The sequence below is a fragment of the Cnephaeus nilssonii genome (assembly GCF_951640355.1).
Source record: "Cnephaeus nilssonii genome assembly, chromosome: 19".
NCBI lineage: Eukaryota > Metazoa > Chordata > Mammalia > Chiroptera > Vespertilionidae > Cnephaeus > Cnephaeus nilssonii.
Window position 1 is genome coordinate 11,648,732 of NC_137090.1, and position 17,359 is coordinate 11,666,090.

General features: G+C 57.6%; 1 protein-coding gene across 1 annotated transcript; it reads left to right on the plus strand.

Moving 5' to 3' along the window:
* Positions 1-422: 422 nt before the first annotated feature.
* Positions 423-17,184, plus strand: PDK2 (pyruvate dehydrogenase kinase 2). Its single transcript, XM_079798477.1, has 11 exons — positions 423-662; positions 2,525-2,666; positions 10,547-10,618; positions 11,006-11,190; positions 11,715-11,804; positions 12,024-12,101; positions 14,342-14,418; positions 14,508-14,606; positions 14,776-14,883; positions 15,503-15,616; positions 16,158-17,184. The coding sequence occupies exons 1-11, from the start codon at positions 545-547 to the stop codon at positions 16,296-16,298; spliced, it is 1,224 nt and encodes a 407-aa protein (XP_079654603.1). The 5' UTR covers positions 423-544; the 3' UTR covers positions 16,299-17,184.
* Positions 17,185-17,359: the final 175 nt, after the last annotated feature.

The following is a 17,359-nucleotide window of genomic DNA, read 5'->3' on the forward strand; positions in this document are numbered from 1 at the left end:
GGACCCACGGAGGGCGAGCAGGTGGGGATCAGGGCAGGTGACGCAGGACCTCTGGGAGCACGGGGGTTCATTGAAAGCTACCCGGACAGAATCGGAGAAGGCAGGATGGGAGACACGCGGCGGGAGCGGGAAAGGAAGAAGGGGAAAAGGAGGAGGAATCAGGGGCCTCTGGGACGGAGGGGTTAACCGGGCTGGCCCCGGCTGGGGACCCGGTGGAGGGCGCCGAGGGGGGCGGGCTCTCCGCTTGGCCTGAAGAAAACAACAGGCCGTTCCCAGCCAATCCGGGGAAGGGGGCGGGCCCGGGAGGGAAGCCACGTGCCGGAGCGGGAGGCGATTGGCTGTCCCGGAGTTGTTTGTGAGCGGCCATTGGCGGCGACGGGGAGCCGCCTCTAGCCGATTGGCCGGGTTTTGGAGGACGGCCAGGGCCAGGGGAGGAGGTGGCGGTGGAACCGCTAGGCCGGGCTGGGCCGAACCGGGCCGAACCGAGCGCGAGAGCCCGCCGCGCGGCCACCCGAGCCCGAAGCCGAGCCGCCGTCCCGCCACCATGCGCTGGCTCCGCGCGCTGCTGAAGAACGCGTCCCTGGCCGGGGCGCCCAAGTACATCGAGCACTTCAGCAAGTTCTCCCCGTCCCCGCTGTCCATGAAGCAGTTTCTGGACTTCGGTACGGAGCGGGCCGGGGGCCGGCAGCCTGGGTGGAGCGGATGGAGGGGTCCTGGCCAAGAAGGGTGCACGCGGAAGAGAGAGGCCCTGAGTGACAGGCAAGGGTTGCTTGCAGGGCAGCAGGCAGGAAAGGGTTAACGGGGAGGCAGGGACCATCCGGCCTGAAAGGGCTGTGGGTACCTGGGCTGAAGGGTCTCTGGACTCGACTATGAATGGGAAGTAAGGGGCATTGAATAGGGGGGAGGGGTCCGGGGTATCTTACTGGGCTTTGTGAGGGGTCTTGGAAAAGAAGGGGCGTGAATTGGTGATATCAGGACAGGAAGGAGGTAGGGAGTATCCAGGCTTATATAAAAGGTCCAGTTGACGCTAAGAGTGGGAGGCAGAGAGGAAATAGGGGGGCTGCTGGTGGGAGTACCAGGCAGCACTGGGAGGTGCAGCCATCTGGAAGGAGAGACCTGGGCTGGGCACCGGGGGGTCAGTGGGGAAGGGGCTCTTTCAGAAGGTGCCCACAGGAGAGGCCCAGACCAGGATACCGCCACTCACTGACGGAGCCGGCCCCCCAGCTGTCACTGTGGGCAAGGACACTTGAAGATCAAATCCCCTTAGGCCTGACTGCCTGTCCCCAGCTGGGCAGGGGCCCAGGGCACCACGAGATGGAGTCAGGCAGCTTGTGCCCACCCGTGGCTGCCCCTGGGTTCCTAGGCTAGGAGCACCCACCGTCAGGGTTCTGGGGGTGGCTCTGGAGCAGGAGCAAGGCTGTGCCAGCTGGTGACTGAGAGTCCCTGTGTGGGCCCTGTCTGACTGTACGCTGTTTCCATGATGCCACCTGGGGATGAGGAGGGGTGCCCAGGACTCTCAGGAGTTGAGGAGACAGTGCCTGGCTCAGGTTACAGCTGCGTCATTGGTGGGAGCGGGCAGGGAGGGGGCAGCCGGGACACCGAGCACCTGTTTCCCTGGACTTGGCCACCTGCCCTGTGCCCCGTTTGAGCTGCCCCCATGTAGGAAAGCCTCCTGTGCCCCCTCGAAACCCCCAGCAGAAGTTCAGTCCAGGCTGGATGGACCCCAGTTATACAAATGTCACAGCTGGGAGGGGCTCACAGTAGCGTTTGGTCCACTTGTAGTACAGTCGGGGGGGGGGGGACTGAGGCCTTTAGAAGGATAGGGACATGTCCTGAGTGACAGATTTGGGAGCAAAACCTGGACTAGAACCTAGGTCTCTTGACTGTAGCCTGTGGCCTCATTCAGTCCTTCACCATCTTTTCACTTTGAAGCCAAGCCGAGGACCAGGTTATTTGGGTTACCATCCTTTGGCCCTAGCTGCCTCACAGGTGGTGGCATTAACGCAGGGGCAGCCCTACGGTGGTCATCAAGACCAGTTGGGTGATGATGGGTTGGGCCAGAGATGATGCTGGGGGGCCTGTAGCTGTGGTGGTCCCGGAATAACCCCTCCGCCAGGGCCCAGCCCTGGGAAGGGATGGGTTTTCCAGGCTGCCGTGCCCACCTGGATCAGTTACCCCGAAGAGAGTGTCTGGTAGGAGGGAAAGAAAGAGAAGCAGTGAGATAAGTTAGGCCAGAGGCAGCTAGCTCCAAGTGGGCCTGGGAGTGGACCTGCCCGCTGCTGTTGAAGGAAAGCAGGGTTCAGCTGGGGGTGAGGAGAGGATGCTGCTCCCCAACGGGTTAGATGGGGTGGTGGGGAGGTCAGAACACTGCCGGGCATTGGGAGAGCTGCCTGCTCTGTGCCCCCATCACTTCTCTGAATCCTCAGGAAATGACGGATTGAATCAGCCTGACCCTTGAGAGGTCTGTCCTGTGGCTCCGATGGTTTGCATCTCTGTGCGCTCACCTCCTTCTCCCTCCCTCCAGGGTCCAGTAATGCCTGCGAGAAAACCTCCTTCACCTTCCTCCGGCAGGAGCTGCCTGTGCGCCTGGCCAACATCATGAAAGAGATCAACCTGCTTCCTGACCGGGTGCTGGGCACACCCTCGGTGCAGCTGGTACAGAGCTGGTGAGACCCCCGGCCAGGTCCCCACACCTCCCGCCATGGCCAGATGCCCTGGGCTCAGAGGTGGCATCTCCATGCTCCCAGCAGCCTTGACGGAGGCAGGGACAGCGGGGAGGCACAGGGCTCCAGGAGCCTGGGGAGTTACTCAAAGTCAAGCCAAATGCCAGGCCAGAGCAGGGACCGAGGTCAGGCTCCTAGCTTCGTATCTAACCACTCTCCTTCCTCTGGAAAGCCCAGGTCCACCTAGGAGACCCTTTTCACTGCCATAACCCCGTCAGGCTAATGTCAGCCTTCGCCCCCAGCCCTGGCCCCGAAAACCCCGCTCCTGCCGGTGATAGTTACCGGAGGCAACACTGTGGGAGACAGAAACAGGAAGAAGCAAGTCTTCAAGTCCTGTCGTCCGAGCTACAAGTCACACTGGTTTGGATGTTGGAAAACACTCGCATAGGCACAGGACCCACACCCAGAGAGCTTCTGAGGGCAAAGGTCAAAAGTTTATTGCACAAAGCAGCAGCACCAGAGGAACCTTCTCGGTGACATTCACTCGAGAGCTCTGTCCAGGATTAAGTAACTGGACGCTATTAGCCCATGCCAGTCACGTGGAGAAGAACTACGTTGACTCTCTTTCTGGGCCTATGAGGGGCTGATCATGGTTGGTCTTCGGTGCGGAAATCTTGCTGGGTCTGGCTGCCGGGGGTGTGGTCAGGCAGTGGTTTCCTTTTGGATTCAGGAGCAACACACCAGCTTGGAGCCCAAGGTCAAACTAGGGGAGCCCATGACCTTGGTATGGGGGAGGGGGGAGAATAAAAGAAGAATTAAGCACTGCATAGATAGTGGTAGGAACAGTGAGCTGCTGAAGAGTTCGTTTTATTTAAAGTGAGAATACAAATATTATTTAAAAGGAACACTGGTTGGGGCTTTCTACCCTCCTTGAGGAAGTGTAACATGTTTACTTTGGCATTTGGAAAACACCACAAAAAGGAGGTAGAAGAGAATGCCAAGCACTGCCCTCCACCCCGTAACTAAACACTGAGTGCCCCGGCTCGGCTCTGTGAGGTTCTGTTGGCGCCCGTCCAGCCTTTTTTCTGTGCCGGATCCGCATATGCGTGACTCACTCCAATTAAATGAGATACAGTACGGAAGGAACGTGTTTTGTGCACAAAGCCAGGCACCCGGCCTGTGCAGAGTGAATGTTAGTTGGACCAGAAAGTTGTGGGGAAGTTGAAGTGGATATGCAGTGCGTAGAGGAGGCGATGTGTCAGTGGGCCTCGATGAGCTAGATCTAGAAAGAAGGGAAGGGTATTCCAGGCCAAAGGAGCTGCTAGTGCAAAGGTACGGAGGCAGGAACGTGCCCAGCAGGGGCATCCGAGAACTTACTTTGTGGATATGGTGCTGTTAGTGAAAGCTGTGAGGGTGGGATGGGGGCACAGAGATGATTTTCCTGTAGCCCAACCAGGTTACCCCTTGCTGAGCCCTGTCCCTCCCAGGTCCAAGACCTCAGAGCTAACGCGCATTTCCCACCGTGGGGCAGCGTGGAGGTCATAGTGGGGAGACAGAAGGTGCCATCTGTTCTCTACCCCGTCTCTGGCTGTCTAGCTCAGTGGTCGGCAAACTCATTAGTCAACAGAGCCAAATATCAACAGTACAAACGATTGAAATTTCTTTTGAGAGCCAAATTTTTTAAACTTAAACTTCTTCTAACGCCACTTCTTCAAAATAGACTCGCCCAGGCCGTGGTATTTTGTGGAAGAGCCACACTCAAGGGGCCAAAGAGCCGCATGTGGCTCGCGAGCCGCAGTTTGCCGACCACGGGTCTAGCTGATTGACTTGGCTGCCTCTCAGCTGATCCCCGACTCCAGGATGTGGCTTCTCAGGCCCCTCCCTGGATACTGTGTTCCTGGGAGAGCCGGGGATTGCGGGGAGGGTGGGACAGGGAGCTGCTGAACTGCCCATGACGTCCCCAGGGCCCCACAAAGTCCCTTCCTGAAAATCAGTTACACATGTGGGAACTTGGCCTGACTTATTCTTCTGTCAGTAACGTCCACCGACAGCAGGAGGGAGTGAAGTTAGACAAGAGAGAACAGGTCCCAGTGATGACTCGGCTCCGAGGAGAGCCGGCGAAGGCATTGCTGGAGTGCCTGGCACCCTGGAGAGTCAGCCTGCGGAGGGTGTTGCCAGAATGGGCATCAGCTGCAGCAAGAGAGAGTGAGGTCTGAGGGAAGGAAGGACGGACTGTCCCGTGAGGACAGGGATGAGGTGGCTGCCTTGAGAGGGTGCAGTCCTCCTCCAGGAGAACCCCCTGCCAGCTTGGGTGATGGGGGCGGTAGAGGTGGGCAGAGATTGCATGCGAGGAGGGGTATGACCTACCAGGGAGTATAGCGAGAAGGCCACTAGCTTCAAAGTCTGATGAATAAGGAACAAAACCTCCCCTTTGGAAAATGGAAAAGTCCTGTACAAGTACTAGTAGTGGTGGTGATGGTGGTGGTGGTGAATAGTCAATATGAGGCAGTAGCTAACGGAGTTTTACTCGGCTGGGAGAGGCACTAGGCAGGAACCACTGAGAGCAGGAGGAGAATTCCCGGTTCTAAATGAACCTGATAAATTATTTCAACTGGACAAACTTGGTACAGGGGACCCTGTTTGGACGTGACTGGAAGGTGGTGGAAAGCCATGGTGTGGCATCTGCATGCTTAACTCTGAGGCTTGGCTTTGCTGCTTGCTGGAACCTTAATCCTTGGTATAAACCACGTGGCCTCTCTGAGCCTTGGTTTCCTCATCTGTAAAATGGGGATCCAGGCTGTTTCTAAGGGCCAAGTGCCACTGCTAGACGTGAAAGTCGGGGGGGGGGCGGGTGTGTCTGTAAACACAAGTGATGCCCCTGGCTTCTGAGCCGCAGCATCTCCAGTCAAAGATCACGGCCGAAGTCCTCTGAGACAATGTAGTGATGATGATGATGATGACGATGACATAGGAGACATACCTGGGCGGCCTGCCGTGCATCAGAAACTGCTCGAAGTGTGTCCCCGTATTAACTATTGAACCTTCACAACAGCCTTAGGAAGCAGGCCTTGCTGCTGTTCCCATTTTACCGATGAGTAAGCGAGGTTCAGAGACATTAGGAACCTTGACCGGGGTCACGCAGTCAGTGGGAGTGCTGGGATTCGCACCCAGGCTGGGTGCGCTGGAGGCTGCATTCTTGAAGGGAAAGGAGGAGGGCTGTGTTCTGGGCGGTGGCCTGGGGTCAGATTCCACATCACAGTCGGTGGGAAAGGAGGATTCACGTCACAGAATCTTGCTTGATGGCTAGTGTCCCCAGAGCATAGAAAGGGCAACCTTGACTCCTCTACACTGAGTGGCCAGATGATGATGATCTCTGAACGCATAATAATCTGGCCACTCAGTGTATATCCTATGTAATAAAAGGCTAATATGAAAATTGTCCCCTCGACCAGGAGTTCGACCAGCAGGGAGGCCGGCCAACCGCCCATGTCCCCTCCCCCTGGCCAGGCTTGCCGAACCGCACCTATGCATGAATTCATGCACTGGGCCTCTAACATACATACACACATACACTGAGTGGCCATATTATTATGCGTTCAGGGATCATAATAATCTGGCCACTCAGTGTAGAAGAGAAAGACAGCCTGAGGGAGGGTGCAGATTCGGTGGGGACGCGCTTCCAGAAAATGGAGGGTACAGGAGAGTAGTAGAGTAGAATCCAACGACAGTGAGTCACTAATGAGAGTCTGCAGGGAGAGGGGTGGGAGGCCATATCACAGGTCAGCACCTTCTTAGGAACCTCCCTTGCAGGTCAGCAAGGTGTATGGATGCCAAACCCCACCCGTGGAGGACCCCCCACCACCACCACCACCGCAGGAACACGTCCTGGCCCTTAAAGAGAATAGCCACCATCAGCACAGGCTCCCAGCATCCACAGCCTGCTCTGCCAGGCACGGGGCTGGGGCTTTAGCCAAGCCCTCCCATTGGCTCCCTCAGCCACTCCTTACATAATCAGAGTGGAAACTAGCGACCTGCATCATCTCCTCTCATGCCACTGCTGTGAGCCCCATTTTACAGATGGGGACCTGAATGGCTCGTGGCCTCTTTAAGGCACAGTTAGCCAGAGGACCCAAGTCTGCCTGGTCAGGGTCCCCACCCCCCACCCTTCCACAGAGTGACTTCCAGGTGCATGACACATCTGCCCCCTCACCCTTCCCCAATGCCCACTGCCTGTCCACACCCTTGTCCCCAGAGGCATGGACACTAATGCACAATACACACACACACTCGCACACACCCACGGGCACACAGACTTACACATACTCCCACACGCAGCAGCTCCCGCCTGCTTCCATACAAGGCTCTGTGCACCTCTCCCCCAATGCACACTCATTCCAACATTTCTGCACACACATACATGCCCACACTCCCTCCTCCTCTTCTCTGGCATTCCACCCCTTCTTCCTCCTCATCCAGGCTGAACTGGATAGAAAGCCTCAAAAGGCAGGGTTTGGGCGCGCATGAGCGTGTGTGTGTGTGTGTGTGTGTGTGTGTGTGTGTAGGAGTGGGGAGCTCCAGATCTCACTAAGGGAGTCTTGGCGGCCTTGTTTACTGCTGAGGTTGGCAGGCCCGGCCTTCCCTAGGCATATGCTGGGCCCCCGCTGCCTGCCGAGGGTGTAACCGGAAGGGACGCACCTGTCATCGCACCACTGCTTTCAGGTCTCCCAGGTCCAAGCCCCGTTCTTTCTCAGGCGCTCAGAGGGCTGTGCAGCCCAGGAGCCAGCGTGGCTCCAGCCCCAGTGTCTTGTCCTGAGGACCAAGATCTGGCCCTTACCCTGGTGTGTGCCAGGCCCCTGCAGGGCTTCAGGCCAAGACTGGGGTCCCCTGGGAAAATCCTTCTCATCCTCTGCTCTCCCGTCCAAGAGTACACCCAGAACTACTCCCCCGCAGGAGTGGCCCCGGGAGGGAGGCAGGCAAGGAGTCTGGACCCTGCTTCACGGTCCAGGAGACTGAGGCCTGGGGCTGGCAGCTCGCCCCAATCCGGCACTGCCCGCTGCCAGTCTATTCTGGTGCCCTTTGTATACTTCATTGCCCATGTGGCCAGGCCCCTTTCTGCCCTCTACGGTTCAGTAGGCAGCCACGAGGGGCAGTGCTTGCAACTAGAGCACTTACCCTACCCCTGGGCACTGGGACTCTGACCTCCCTGTTCCTGGCCAAGTACCACCAAGCTGGCCAGGGCCTCCTAGCTCCCACCCCTCCCTCTCTGCCTGCCCTCTGGGTCTTGGGAAGGGTTTCCAGGGCCCCTGCTCTCCAGCTGGCCCGTTCCCCTTCCTCTCTCTCCCTGTCCCCAGCATTGCACACTTGTAGGTCCTCTCCCCAACCCCCTCTCCGTCCAAGCATAGTGTGAACACAAAGCTTGATGCTGGGCATGATTAGGGAACAAAATTGGAGTCACACAGGCCTGCGAGAGAGAAACCTCACTTCGCAGGCTAACTTCCTCATCTATAAAATGGGGCGGTAGCCAGCAGTAGCAACTACCTTCTGGGGCGATGGTGGAGGTTGCAGGGGGAAGCAGGGAAGCATGGAGCAGAGCCCTGGCACAAGGCCGGTGCCCGGGACGTGCCGCCTGCCATGACCCCCGACATCGGCATCACTGTTAGGACCAGTGCGCCAGGGGAGCAGTTGGCCGTGTGGTGTAGACTTGACATCAGACAGACCTGGGTTTGAAGTCCAGCGCAGCTGCTTCCTGTGTGGCCGGGGCCTATCACCTGCCCCCTCTGAGCTGGTTCCTTGTCTGCAAAAAGGGGGTGCATACTGCAGGTCCTCGGAAACCATGGCGTCATTCTACGTCATTTGGTCCTGACATCGATGAGATGCTGTAGGAATTTAACTCTTGTTTCTATCACTTAGCCTCTGGTAAAACTGGTTTCGCTATACCTGCTTTGCTTAGAGTGACAGAATGTATGACAGCGTTAAGTGAGGGCGTACTGTACGGTATGCTCACCAAGGTTACTTGGAGGTGAGTGGCCCCGAGTAGACTGAGCACAGGTGAGCGTCGGCTGTTGGTATTCTCCGGGGAGACGGGGTGAGGCCTCAGGAGTGCCACTCTGCCTGCTGGGGCTGCAGGATGGGGCGGGGTGCTGAGGGGAAGCCTGTCTCTTCTCTCTGGGCCCCACCCCACCCCCCTGTCTTCTGCTCTCTGTGCTGCCACCTGTGGAGCACGGGGCGCACCAGGCTGGGACAGCCCGGTTCCTGACAGCGCTGGCTGCCCAGAGCATGATGGGTGAAAGCACGGTGTGGTTCAGAGCCTGTGCCCAGGAGGAGGGTGCCTCCTGGGGACTCAGAGGATGCACTCAGCGGCTGACAGGGTTTGACCCACCAGTCGTAGCGAGAGCAGACATGCAGAGAGCGCTCGCTATGTACTGGGCACTGAGCTAATTATCACATTTAATCCCTTTGCTGTACTAGCAGTGAGTATAAAACCCCCTCTTCTGATGAGGAAACCCAAGCCCAGCGAGGCTCCGTGACATACCCAGGCCACACAGCCCACGGTGGACAGGCCAGGACTGGGACCCTGCAGAGCCAGCTCCAAAACCAGCTCTCTCTCCTTCTCTCCTTTTTTTTTTTTTTTTTTAAACACACATATATTTTCATTGATTTCAGAGAGGAAGGGAGAGGGAGAGAGAGATAGAAACATCAATGATGAGAGTTATTGATTGGCTGCCTCTTGCACGCCCTCTACTGGGGATTGAGCCAGCAACCCAGGCATGTGCCCTTGCCGGAATTGAACCCGGGACCCTTCAGTCTGCAGGCTGATGCTCTATCCACTGAGCCAAGCCGGCCAGGGCTTCTCTCCTGTCTTAAGCAAGGGAGGGAGGAGCCTTTTCTGAGAGGCTGGTAGGCCCCGGGGGTCCTCCCTGCTTGGGGCTATGGGTAGTCCTTCTTCCTATTGGCTGGAAGCGTTTCTGTCAGAGAGAGGCTCAGCTCTCTGGCCTCCCCAGTAGAACAAGCTGCAAGAGGGGCATGTTAGCAGGGAAACTGTGGGTGTCCTGGCTCAGGGGAGCAGGAACAGTGGCTCCAGATTGGTACCACCTGTTGCCATGGGTAGGCCTGCCTCCCTTGCAGAAGCTGGCCTCCTGCTGTCCCTGAGTTAGGGCTTCCCAGCGCTTCCTTTGGTTTCCAGCTCTTTCTAGAGCCTCGGGACACTGGCCTCCTGACCAGGCCACAGATGGAGGCACCATTCCTGCTGGGCCCTTCGGAGGGGCGTGAGCTCCCAGGCTTGTCAGAGTTGGGCCTGCCCACCCCACCCCCCGTTCTTCCCAGCTCCCATTTAATCCAGTTCCCTGGCAGGTTGCACGGTTCCTGGTGCCCAGCCCGAGCCCGCCAAGCCCGGAGTCGGGGGTATGGTCTGTCCTCCTCCTCACGGAGCCCCCTCTCTGGGGGAGCCCATGGCTGCAACACCCTGTGGGCAGACAGTAAGATCTGTGTCCATGACGGGGCTCAGGGAGGTAGGGTGACTTGCCCAGCCTTCTCTCACTGCCAGCCCTTGTGTCCCGTGCCCCGCCTGGGCCTCGGTCTCCTAATCCTTGAGACCCTCTGGATGGATGGTCTGCAAGGCCCTTCAAGACTCCTGTTCTAGGACCCCAAAGCAAAGGTGCTCGAAGGGGGACCAACACGTTGGAGGTTTTCTTGCATAACTGACTGTGTTGTCAGGGAGACTCGTGCACATGGAGGGAGTGGGTTTGTGATGCAGCTTGTCCGCCAGCGCAGCTCCATGCGGTGCCCACGGGAGGGACAAAGCCAGGGTGAGGGCAGCTGCGTGGGGAGGGAAGGGGGCCCGCCCAGAGCTGAGGCGATGTCTCCCCCTGTTCCCCTGCCCACAGGTATGTCCAGAGCCTCCTGGACATCATGGTGTTCCTGGACAAGGACCCAGAAGACCAACGCACCCTGAGCCAGTGAGTGAGGGCCCTGTTGGGGGCAGGAGGGTAGGTGTAGGCGAGTGGCATCTACGGTCATAGTCCCAGGGGCAGAAGTGCGGGCAGGATGGAAGAAATGACCCCTGCCCTCAGGATATCCAGTCTGACAGGGGAGACAGCTCCTGTCCTCGGGGTGCCCTGAGTCTGATGGGGGATCCAGGCCCTGCCCCTGGGGAGCTCCCAGGCTGTCAGGCAGGCAGTGGGAATGTCAGTGAGGGCTTCGGGAGGAATGGGGTGAATGCTGTGTGATCTTTGGGTTGAGAAGGGTTGAGTAGGTGACTGGCGAGGAGGCCAGAAGCAGAGGAGAGGCTGAGGGTGTCCCTAGGCTGGGCCCGGGTGGGGGCCCACCTCTGCCCTTGCCCACAGGTTCACCGAGGCCCTGGTCACCATCCGGAACCGCCACAACGACGTGGTGCCCACCATGGCGCAGGGCGTGCTCGAGTACAAGGACGCCTATGGCGACGACCCCGTGTCCAACCAGAACATCCAGTACTTCCTGGACCGCTTCTACCTCAGCCGAATCTCCATCCGCATGCTCATCAACCAGCACAGTGAGTCAGGGGTGGGGGGCGGGGGGCGGGCCATGGCAGCGTGAGATCCATCGTTTTATTTATTTATTTTTTTTTTTAAATATACTTTATTGATTTTTTACAGAGAGGAAGGGAGAGGGATAGAGAGCTAGAAACATCGATGAGAGAGAAACATCAATCAGCTGCCTCCTGCACACCCCCTACTGGGGATGTGCCCGCCACCAAGGTACATGCCCTTGACCGGAATCGAACCTGGGACCCTTCAGTTCGAAGGCCGACGCTCTATCCACTGAGCCAAACCAGCCTCGGCCCATCGTTTTAACTGTTTACGGAATCAGGTCACCCCTTTAAAAAGTGTCCAGTGTGTTATTCATAAAACTCACTGGAGGGGTCAGGGCCAGAGGAGAGAGGGCAGGAGGGGGAGGAGGGGGAAAGCTTTAGGGTCAGAGGCATTAGGGATAGAGGTAGAGAGTGGAGAACCCCGGGGAAGAGGGAGAGCCTGCCGGGCTCCGCCGCCCCAACAGCAGCACCCTCTTCCCCTGCAGCCCTGATCTTTGACGGCAGCACCAACCCAGCCCACCCCAAACACATCGGCAGCATCGACCCCAACTGCTGCATCTCTGAGGTGGTGAAAGGTGAGCCTTCCCCACTGCGCCCGGTCCACAGAGGAGCCCAGTGACCCTGCCAAGCTTCCCTGGCCAGAAGGTGACCCGTTCCCCAGTGGGTGGGGGCCACATCCCCATGGGTTTAATGTTGGGGATGCCCAGTGTTGGTGCCAAGAGGACTGCCTGCTGGATGAGGACCCCCCCCCCCCCCACCGCCCAATTCTCTGGATGACCTCTCTCTTCTGTCAGATGCCTATGACATGGCCAAGCTCCTGTGTGACAAGTATTACATGGCATCACCTGATCTGGAGATCCAGGAGATCAACGGTGAGTGAGCAAGGCTGCGTGCGCGCGCATGTGTGTGTGTTTGTGTGTATGTGTGTGTGTGTGTGTGTGTCCAAGGGCTGGGGACGTGGGAGTTAGGGAATGAACTGTAATCTGGAGAGGGGAGAAGCAGAGCTATTTTTTTTTTAGTAGTATTATTTATTTGGTAAATACAGAGGTTTACAGTTGCATTGTGACGTTAATTTGAGTCAGTAAAGCTAGTGACATAATCATAACTCCATGTCTTTTTCCCTACGAACAATGTAAACCTGTGTTTATCCAGCAGTAAACGTAACAGGCCAGGTCCCAGTTCTCATGGAGCTGCCATTCTTGGTGCAGGGAGGTTGAGGAATGAAGCCTTTGTCCAATGAGCAAACAGTATACAAGATACTTTCATATCATGCGAAGGGACAGGCAGGAAACACAATGGGATCACGTGACAGTGATGGGGCAGAATGGTGGATTAGATGGGCTATTAGTTAGTCTGGCTGCCTTCCCAGAATCCAAATAACGGGCTTAATTACGGGAGAGGTTTCCCTCTCTCCAGCCTGGAGAAGGGGACGGGGGAGGCACGGCCCAAACACATCACTTCCCTAAGTCACCTGGCTACCCAGCCGCAAGGGAGACAGAGAATTTCGTCTCTAGCTGGATAGCCATGAACCGGTTAAAACACTGGGGGAGGGGTATCTATTAGTGAATGAGGAAGGGAAGAATGGCTCCAGAGGACAGTGACAGGGTCCTACTTGGGACAGGGTAGTCAAGGGCCAGAAGGAGCAGTATGGTGGGGCTCGGAGATCGCAGTCTGATGGGCTGGAGGGAGAGGCTGGGGCGTGCAGGGCCGTGGGCCATGGACAGGAGCTGGGATTTGAGGGCAGCAGGAGCCACTGGAGGGTTTGCAGCATCAGTGATGACAGGATCTGACAACTTACATGCTAAGATACTTGGAGGTTGGAGGAGGCAGAGAGGACAGGGAAGAGCAGCTAAGAGGTCACTGCAGGAATCCAGGCGAGGGGAGGGAAAGGCATCAGAGGTGAGAAGTAGGGGGTGGATTTGATAAGTATCTTGGAGATAGTGGTGTCCAGGCTTATTGAGAGCCACGGAGTACAGGGGAGAGGAGGATCAGGGACCTGGAAGCTACCTCTACCCCTCCCCCAACTGCCCCTCAGCCCTGCCCTGCCTGTGTGCCAGAAATCTGAGGTGTTTCATGTCCTGTACCTCAAAGTCACCCTGCCCATATCCTAATGTTCGCTAAGGCCAAGTTCAAGTCCAGCTCCTCTGAAAAGCCTTCCCAGACCTCCCAGAGAAGACAGTCAGGCACCAGCCTGTCCCTGGTGTACCTCTGCATTGCACTGTGAGAATTACTTGGGGACCACGACCTAAGGGCAGAGGCAGGCCACTTCACTTTGGTATCCCCAGGGTCCAGCCCCGGGCTTGGCTTACAGCTCTGGGTACAACACCGGATGTGAACGTCAGTTGTGTGTTTCTCTGTCTAGACTTGCATTTCTAAGAGGGTAGGGCTGGATTTTATTTTTCTTTATGTCCCCACTGCCCAGCACAGGGCCTGAGAGTCTTTCATTCATTGGCCCATTGCACATTTATGGAGCTCCTGCTACCCACAAATCTCTGCGCCAGACACTAAGGGGGAAACACTTAGTCCCTAACACCAAGAAACTCCAGGCTAGAGTGATTCTTGGGAAACGGGACTGATGTCAGCATCACCTGGGCAGTACCCTGCCCTCTCCCCCCAGGGTGAAAGCAGGGCTTCTGGTGTCCAGGTGAATGCTAGGAAGCTGGATACAGGATAGACAGATCCTATTTGATGCTTAAATGATGAATAGATGGATAGATACCTAAACAGTGGATGAATGGAAGGATGGAGATATACTCTATGAATGAATAGATAGATGGAAAGGATAGATGTTTTAACAGATGCATAGACTGGAGGACCGTTGGATGGCTGGACAGTGGATGGGTAGATCGAGGAATTAGTGGATATTGAATAGACAGGATGGATGGATAGATGGATGGATGGACGGACGGACGGACGGACGAATGGGTGGATATTGTGTAATGGATGGATACTGTATGGATAGATGGTTGAATGGACACTGAATGGATAGATGGATGAGTGAATGCTCGGTGAATTGAGCAGCAGATGGATAGTTAATGGATGGTGGTTGAGTGCTGGGTGCTAGATGCTGGGTGAATGAATTTCCTACTCATTGGTCTTGACTTCCCCGCAGCATCCAACTCCAAACAGCCAATTCACATGGTTTATGTCCCCTCCCATCTCTACCACATGCTCTTTGAACTCTTCAAGGTGAGGAGCCCGGGGGATGGTACTTGGTGGGGTTGGAGGCGGCTAGGGCTCGGCTTCTCTCACTCATCCTTACCTCTTTCCCTCCACAGAATGCCATGCGAGCGACTGTGGAAAGCCATGAATCCAGCCTCGTTCTCCCTCCTGTCAAGGTCTTGGTGGCCTTGGGAGAGGAAGATCTGTCCATCAAAGTATGTTAACCCTTGATTTTGGGGGGAGGTGGGGAGGCACTCTCCTCCTGCCAGGAGGTGGGCTTGGGAAGAGCCTGAGGGTAAGGAAACCCAGAAGATCGAGGGGGTCAGGGGTGGGGATGTGTGGAAAACAGGCTGGAGAGCCCCCGACATGTCTCATCTCCCCTAGATGAGTGACCGAGGTGGGGGTGTCCCCTTGAGGAAGATTGAACAACTCTTCAGCTACATGTACTCCACAGCACCCACCCCCCAGCCTGGCACGGGGGGCACCCCATTGGTGAGAAGGCTTCGTTCCGGCTCCCCTCCTGCCTCCTAAAGGATCCTGTCTGTCTCTTCATCTCTTCTCAAATGGTCACCCCTCCCTCTCTCCCGCTTCCTTCTCTCTCAGGGCCTCCCCATTCTCATACGGCTGTGTGTGATGTCCGTCACCTCTCCTGAGGCTGGGCCTCCCTGTCTCTGCCCAGCCTGCCCCTCCCTACCTATCTGTGGGTGTCTGTCTGTCCCCTTATCTCCCCACAATGTTACTAACCATTTGTTCAACTCAGCACCTCCCTGCCCCTTCCCAGGAGAGTAGGCAGAGCTGGGTTTGGGAAACTGAGACTCAGAGGAGCCCCATGACCTGTCCAGATCCCCAGGCAGCCAGGACCCAGCTCCTCTCCTTGCCCTGCTAACGCCCCCCCCACACCCACATGCCTCCTCAGCTTTCCTCTCTCCCCCAGACTGACCTTCGTCACCCCATAGCTCCCACGTTGCCCCAGAACCTCCTGTTTCTTGTGTCTCCTCCCATCTGAATTCTGGGGACCCCTTGCATGACCCCAGCTCAGCACCCCTCATTCTGTATGTCTGTCGCTGCAGCACCAGCCTCCTCATCACACTCCCTTCCTGTCCCCTTGCAGGCTGGCTTCGGGTACGGGCTCCCCATTTCCCGCCTCTATGCCAAGTACTTCCAGGGGGACCTGCAGCTCTTCTCCATGGAGGGCTTTGGGACGGACGCCGTCATCTATCTGAAGGTGAGGGTCCCTGCCTGCGGAGCCCTGCTGGTGGGCGGGGTCTGGCAGGATCCGCCTGCTGTTGGATTCCTTTCCCATCCCTCCAATCCTTCCCCAATTCCAGACAGAATCAGAGCAAAGCTACAGGTCCCCAAGCCCCAGACGCTCACAATGTGGCAGGCAGTTTCAGGGATTCCATGGTCCGTGGCTGAGACCCCTGCTCTGGGGACGCTTGACTTGTCAGACCCAGACGGAAGGCGGGGGACCATAGAGAATTTGTCATTCAGCTCAGGAGGACATGGAGGCCCAGAGCTGCTGACCGTCTTTAAGAACACTCTGCCCAGCCTCCCTCCCAGGCCCTCTGAGCCCCCTCCTTGAATGGGCAGGAGCAAGACACAGGGACAGACCCTGTGAGGGTCTCCCTGGGCCAGGCTTGGTTGTCTCAGAGTGTCTGGCACTTGGCGGGGCTGATATAAGGGCCCCAGTCAGTGGCCAGCACAGCCCACTCTGGGGTCAGGGTGTCTGCTGGGCAGTGGGCGAGGCTGAGCCTGATGCTCCCCAGGCCCTGTCCACGGACTCGGTGGAGCGCCTGCCCGTCTACAACAAGTCAGCCTGGCGCCACTACCAGACCATCCAGGAGGCCGGCGACTGGTGTGTCCCCAGCACGGAGCCCAAGAACACGTCCACGTACCGTGTCACTTAGGGGCCAGGGCACCTCTGCACCTGAGAGGATGGACTGCTTGCTGCCTCTGGGACCGGCCACCACGGCGGCCCTCCCCGTCCCCTGCCCCCAGGTGGGGAGACTCCCCAATGACCAGCTCCTGTCTCTATGGAAGTCACTGTGGTGACCAGTCTGTGGTGACCCCTAAGTGCCAATCTGTCTGTCTGGAGATTCGTAGGTGGTCTCCCCAGTGTCCAGTCTCTGTGGGAGATCCCTGAGGATTGGGGGTGTCTCCACCTGCTGGGGTGTCCCCATGGCAGTCCTGATACCAGAGCTGCCATTTTTCTGCCAGGGCCCCCCTCACCACCCTCCACAGCCTGGCCTTCCAAACAGATGCCCCTGCTTGCCTTTTCCCCTTAGTCTTCCCAGGCACCCCGCCCTGGTCCGTGTCAGCAGTAGGAAAGGACCCCCCAGATCTGGGTGGTGGGTGGGGAAAGGGGTTGCACCTTGGGCCCCTGGGTGGGGACCTGGTCTGGCAGCCGCACCCTCCACTCTGAGCTTCAGGTCAAGGTTAGGAGGGAGGGAGTTCTTGCCAGGACCTCACCCCTAAAGTGGAGGAACCTGGGAGGACCCTGAGGCGCATGCCCAGCCGGCTGCCTGAAGCCCCGCGGGGGGCCCAGCAGTGTTTCTGCCGCCTCCCAAGCCCTTCCCCGCACGTCCTAACATGCACACACCCACCTGCCCACCTCACACCCACACCCTCCACCTGAGCTCCACCCCAGCTCCCACGGTGCCGACATGTGCGTGCCTGGGTGGCTTTCTCCCTGATACTCCGTGTACATAGCTAGTTTGATGGCCCTGCCTGTCCCCACCCTTCCCCTTAGCACACGGGGGTTAAAGTGTGTGCTCCACCCAGTGGCTGTGAAGGTGCAGGGACATCCACAGTAAAGAGATGCAATGCGAATCCGGCCCGGCTGCTTTCCTGAGGGGAGGGAGAGCCACGGGACAGACAAAGACAAGTGCGTGCAGACGGCAGCCCCGTGACCAGCACATGACACGCTCGGGGTGGCCGGACAGCTGGGGCATGACTCGGTGTGTACCAC

Excerpts from the sequence above, each read along its gene's own strand:
- PDK2 (XM_079798477.1), top strand. The coding sequence starts at position 545 with ATGCGCTGGCTCCGCGCGCTGCTGAAGAACGCGTCCCTGGCCGGGGCG. Across the intron at positions 11,805-12,023 it reads CATCTCTGAGGTGGTGAAAG|ATGCCTATGACATGGCCAAG; the intron begins GTGAGCCTTCCC and ends CTCTTCTGTCAG. Across the intron at positions 14,884-15,502 it reads GCACGGGGGGCACCCCATTG|GCTGGCTTCGGGTACGGGCT; the intron begins GTGAGAAGGCTT and ends GTCCCCTTGCAG.